Here is a 1,777-nt window from a genome sequence, read left to right on the forward strand (position 1 = left end):
TTATTTTTTTACAAAAAGAATTTTCTTGTAACAATATTCTTTTTTTACAGACGAGTGTAAAACAGCGTGAGTATCTGGAGATAGAGAAACGTTTGTTGAAAAATTGCTTCAAGTCCAAGGAAGAACAAAACAAAATTACTGAATTTCGAAAAGCCGCACGTGATTTGTGTAAGAAGCTTATCGAGAGCAATGATGTGACAAGACAGTCTCTCTACGAGGGTTTTACAAAAGAAGAACATGAAATTAAACGTGAAGAAGCTGCCATATTAGGATTGAATATTGTTACGTCTGTCAGATATGGCAAAGAAACTGTGTATCTTCAAAAGAGTAAGTCATGAAATTACTATCCTTTAAAATTGCGATGTCAAGGAAGCCTAGTATATGACCTGATTTTTATTTTTGTAATTTTTTAAGTTTATAATCATTAATGTATTACAATATTATACAAACAAAATTACTTTGAGTTCAAGAGATTCCATATATGGTATGTGTCATTATATTGTAATAAAATAACAAGACCAAAGAGGGTCACGGAGATTAAAATAGCATTAAGATCTGACATAAATATGTGTATGATATAAATGTGATTTTGTACTTTTTTAAACATAACAATAAACTTATAATTTTACAAAAATCCTATCTGTTTGACTAATCCTAACCGCGTAGGAAAAGTACATGAAACTAAATCAATCTATAATATAATGATACTCTTATTTAGATATTAAGTTAGAATAAACAAACACCGGAAGTTTGTGGAGTGACTCTTATGCATTTTCTTGCTCAATGTAGTAAGTAATGAGATCTAATGGATCGACTGATCTAAAAATATTTTTGCTTACGTAATATACTGGTATATAAGAAACTGTTTAACTAAAAATATGGAAAGATATCAACAATGTGTCTTGTTGCAACGTTCCTCATATCTCTATTCCTAAGTAATGTGATTCTTTTGTCATATAAATAATTTTTCTTTTCGTTAAGAATAATAATAGCCTCTAGAAACACAACCTTATATGCTTTTGCATTGTATCTAAATCAGATTGTTTAAGATCATTTACCAAAAAGCGGTAGTTACGTTAAAGACAGTTTTGAATTATATAATAAGTTATCAGGTAGGAAGATTTCTGATGGTAAACTGTTGATCTCTTTAGGATGCAGTTTCGCTCTTCACAAATGTGCCTGTCGAACTCGTGTTGAAGGGTATCAGAAGTAGATGGACTTATTTTGAGAACAAGATTAAGATTCCATTACAGGAATTCATTTTAGCCATTGAGTTTGTTATGTCATCTACGTTTTTTACGTTTAACAATACCATCTACAAACAGACCTTTGGCACACCAATGGGATTACCAGCCTCCCCAGCTTTTGCTGACATGGCGATGCAGGACGTGGAGAGAGAGGCGCTTTGTCTTTTTCGTGTGGAATTATCTCTCTACTTACGATACGTTGATGATATTTTGCTAATAGCGCCGGGTGATCAGATTGACCGCTTATTGAATACATTCAAGTGTTTACAAGAGACTTCAGTTTACCATGGAAGTGGAGAATGAACGATGCATCAGCTTTTTAGACTTATCTTTGAACATAATTAACAATAAGATAATTATTGATTGGTATCATAAGAAAACTTTCTCAGGTAGATACCTATCTTTTTTCTCGGAACACCCTATGTAGACCAGTGCAGATAACTTTATGTAGTGAAAAAATTAATAACAGCAAACCAAGTATGAGGTATTTTAGAAAATGCCGTCACAATGATAAAAACCAAAAATTCTAC

General features: G+C 31.9%; 1 protein-coding gene across 1 annotated transcript in view; it reads left to right on the forward strand.

The window, feature by feature from the left end:
- Window positions 1-895: 895 nt before the first annotated feature.
- The window catches only part of LOC105453086, a 10,543-nt gene continuing 9,661 nt past the window's right edge, over window positions 896-1,777 (forward strand). The window contains exon 1 of the mRNA XM_011694787.1: window positions 896-935. Within this exon, the coding sequence (XP_011693089.1) occupies window positions 896-935 (40 nt within the window). The remainder of the gene's footprint in view (window positions 936-1,777) is intronic.

This window comes from Wasmannia auropunctata, unplaced genomic scaffold (assembly GCF_000956235.1).
Source record: "Wasmannia auropunctata unplaced genomic scaffold, wasmannia.A_1.0 LD336019.1, whole genome shotgun sequence".
NCBI classification, from domain to species: Eukaryota; Metazoa; Arthropoda; class Insecta; order Hymenoptera; family Formicidae; genus Wasmannia; species Wasmannia auropunctata.